We start from the raw sequence: 3582 nt of genomic DNA, 5'->3' as shown, positions 1-3582 counted from the left end.
GTGTGTGGAGCGGGGTGGGAATGATTCTTGCTGTAAGGATTTGTTCCCTCTTTTGAGTTACTGCATCCATAGGTGTAGGTCAAGTTCATCAAATTGTGTCAGATTACTCCTTTTTTCCTCATCTTTCTCCTTCTGGTTGAGCTCTGATCATCCAGTCATTGAAGTCAGGTCAAGTAGGTATTATCTGCAAGTGTGGGTGTTCTTGTGCATATGCCCTCTCTTTTTATCAGCTGCATACTTCACTCTCCACATTGTAGGGCTTAGCTCGCCACTTCATTGCTGTTTTTCCCTCACTTCCCCTTATCGATGACGAGCGTGGTCACTAATCAGAGCGTGTATTCCCATTGAGTCTTATTCTTGGAAGGGGGTTTGCACTGAGGGGACCCGACCACTTGCCTTGATGTTTTCTGGGCAAGCAATTTGTTTGTTCTTGTAGTAACTATTGTTTTGTATTTTTCCTGCTATGTAATATTTTTATATTAGCTTATTAAATGGCTGTCTTAGTTATCAAATGCTGCTATAACAGAACTACCACAAATGGATGACTCGAACGGTTAACCAGAAGTTTCTCTCAGTTTAAGAGGCTAGAAGTCTAAATTCAGTGCCTGGTTTTTGGGAAAGTTTTCTCTTTGTTGGTTCTGGGGAAAGGTCCTTGTCTTTTTTCAGCAGCTGTAGGCCCATGGATTCCTTGGGGAGCTCCATACATCTTCACATCAGTCTTGCTCTGGATCTAGGAGCTTCACAGTACAGGGACCCCAGGTCCAAAGGACATTCTACACTCCTGGCTCTTCTGTCGTGGTGACAGTAGGGCCCTCCTTTGTTCAGTTCTTGCTCCTTTTATTTTTTGTAAGATAAGAGGTGCTGCATGCCATACCCTTGGGAACTCTCGGAATTCAGATCAGGGTGGTTGTGGGATTGGTGTTGCACTGTAGAATGATGCATAAGGTCAGTTTGACTCACCAGGTTGGTGGTTCAAATTCACCAGCTGCTCGTCAGAAACCCTGTACAGGGTTGCTATGAGTTGGAACCAACTCAATGACACTTAATAACAGTCGCACTCTTGGATGGTGTGGCTCCATAGGATAAGCAGTGGACTGCAAGGTTGGTGGTTCAAACTCACCAGCCACTCCTCAGAAACCCTATACAGGCTCACTGTGAGTCGGAATCGACTCAACAGCACTTAACAACATGAACAACATCCCACTCTTGGAGCCCTGATTTGGCACTGTGTAGGATATGCACTGGACTGCAAACCACAAGATCAGTGGTTAGATCCACCATTTGTTCCTCGGAAAACTTATACAGAGTCACTATGAGTCGAAACCTGACAGCACTTAACAACAACAAACAACATCCCATTCTTAATCCTTATTGGTGTATCACATCCAGTTACATCCTGGGGGATAGCTACATCTCAACTGCCAAACCACTGAGAAGCCTGGCCCAGACAAGTTGACACAAAAACATTTGTATATAAGTATGTTCACATGCATTGGACTGTTAACGGCAAGGTCCGCAGTTCAAATCCACCAGCTGCTCCGTGAGAGAAAGATGAGGCTTTTTCTCCTGCAAAGATTTACAGCCTCACAAATACTATACAGGGTTGCTATGTAACTGACAACACACAACAACAACAACAACGACAACAAGATGTTTATGTACACATGCTAAACTCTCCATAGGACAGAATCTCCTCAGTGACGTTACTGAATCATAGAGTGAGAAGACCTTTAGAATCAGTGAAACACTAAACACAGATGTAGTCACAAAGACTTGCATTCTTCGCATTGTGTTGCCATACACAAATACATTTAGTCCTATATTAGATTTTACTTTGTTTATTTTTATTGCACATTAAAAATACATTGTGAAAAGAATATACAAGTAAATACCACAGACAGTAACGTCATGGACTGATGATCCAGTTATCCTTCCCTTTTCCCTCCTGTGCATGTATGCACATAACCATACACACACTTTTGTAGCTAAAATTGCTGATCAAAGGGAATCTGTTAGTTGTTTATGATCCTAAAACTAGTAGCAGAACTGGGACTAGACTCTAAGCAACTCAGTTTCCGTAGTCGTGGTTTTTGGTGCCCAACTGTTGTTAGTTGCTATTGATTCTTGATGTAGAGTAAGGGTTTAAGCTTTTGGCTGGTAGCTGAAAGGTTGGGAGAAGCACTTGGTAATGTACTCCCATAAAGATTGCAGCCTAGAAAACCGTATGGACCTACACCTGTGGATGCTGTAGCTCAAAAGAGGGACAAATCCTTATAGCAAGGATCATCCCCACCCCCTCCATACACAGAGTAGACAGGGATGGGCAACCTGGACATTGGCTACCCAAAATGGGGCGGGGTGGGGGTGGGGAAGCTACAAAGGCAAGAAGTGACTGGCTTACAAGCTTTCAAGAGGGAACCTAGATTCATAGGGCTTGGAGGAAGGTAGAATCTCCACTGAGTAGTATACAGTCTGTCTAGGTGGGGCTGATGAAATGAAATGCAGATAGGTCTCTTGTGATACAATAGTGAATAATTGTTATTAGGACTGCTTGTGAGGGTTGGAATTGTAAAGGTAGACATTTTGTAGCAAGGAGGGGAGTGATTAACTTTTCAGCATAGGAGCCCAAGGTCCCTGGGACCGTGAAGGGAGTGGAGAGCGGGACCCTATCCAGAGAAGCAGTGATGCCTGAGATGGAGGCAGAGATGATGACATGGAGAGATGGAACTGTTGGGGACTTTAGACACAGAGAGGGAGAGGGGCTGTGTGCTGATGACTGGGGGGCAGGCTTGTAGTGTATACCCTTTGGTTGGTTGATGATGCATGGAGGGAATTGTAACCATAGCAAGGAAACGATATACAATAGGATGAATGTAAAATTAATGTTCTCCCATGTAAACTATCACATAATTCATAATAAAACATTAAAAAAAGAAAAACCCTATGAAGCAGTTCTACCATATCACATGATGTTGCTATGAGTTGACATCAACTCTGTGACAGCTCACAACAACAAGAATTCTTAACGGAGATAGATTGCTTCCTGCTGGATGGTTTTCAACTGCCAACCCTTAGGTTATCCACTGAATGTAAACTGCTGTGCCACACAGGGCCTAGTCCTGTTAGTACAGTCGGCTTTTTGGTGGTTAGTGTGGGTGTGTCTCATTTTCTCACCTGTTAGAAATAATTTACTCTTCTTTTTTTTCTTTCTTGTTATAGATGACATCTTCTCATCTGGTACCCAGGCTAAGACAACCAAACCAAAAAGTCAGTCTTCTGTGTCAGTGCCTGAACACAAGGTGTCCAACATATTTGATGACCCCCTGAACGCCTTTGGAGGCCATTAGATTGTACAGGGTCTCCCGAGCTTACCCTTCTGCTTCAGCTTTGAGTTAATAATGCTGTCTGATATGATCATTGTCTTACTGAATTATATAAAACAAATGTTAAAACAGCTAGCTCACCTCTTATCCAATGTGCTTTGTATTTTTATGCACTGGTATTAATAATCATGCTTAATACTACAAAATAAAAAGTGTTTCACAGTGATGTTTGTGTCTTCCAAACATTTATTTTTTAATT

The 3582-nt window shown here is 42.6% G+C and overlaps 1 protein-coding gene across 1 annotated transcript in view; it reads left to right on the top strand.

Annotated features, from left to right (window-relative positions):
• Positions 1-3347, top strand: part of FAM21A (family with sequence similarity 21, member A) — a 122557-nt gene extending 119210 nt beyond the window's left edge. The window contains exon 28 of the mRNA XM_006874613.1: positions 3220-3347. Within this exon, the coding sequence (XP_006874675.1) occupies positions 3220-3347 (128 nt within the window). The remainder of the gene's footprint in view (positions 1-3219) is intronic.
• The last annotated feature ends 235 nt before the right edge of the window (positions 3348-3582 follow it).

This window comes from Chrysochloris asiatica, unplaced genomic scaffold, assembly GCF_000296735.1.
Source record: "Chrysochloris asiatica unplaced genomic scaffold, ChrAsi1.0 scaffold00289, whole genome shotgun sequence".
Taxonomy (NCBI): Eukaryota; Metazoa; Chordata; class Mammalia; order Afrosoricida; family Chrysochloridae; genus Chrysochloris; species Chrysochloris asiatica.
Note: the sequence above shows the minus strand (reverse complement) of the source record. Positions and strands in the feature narration are given on the sequence as shown.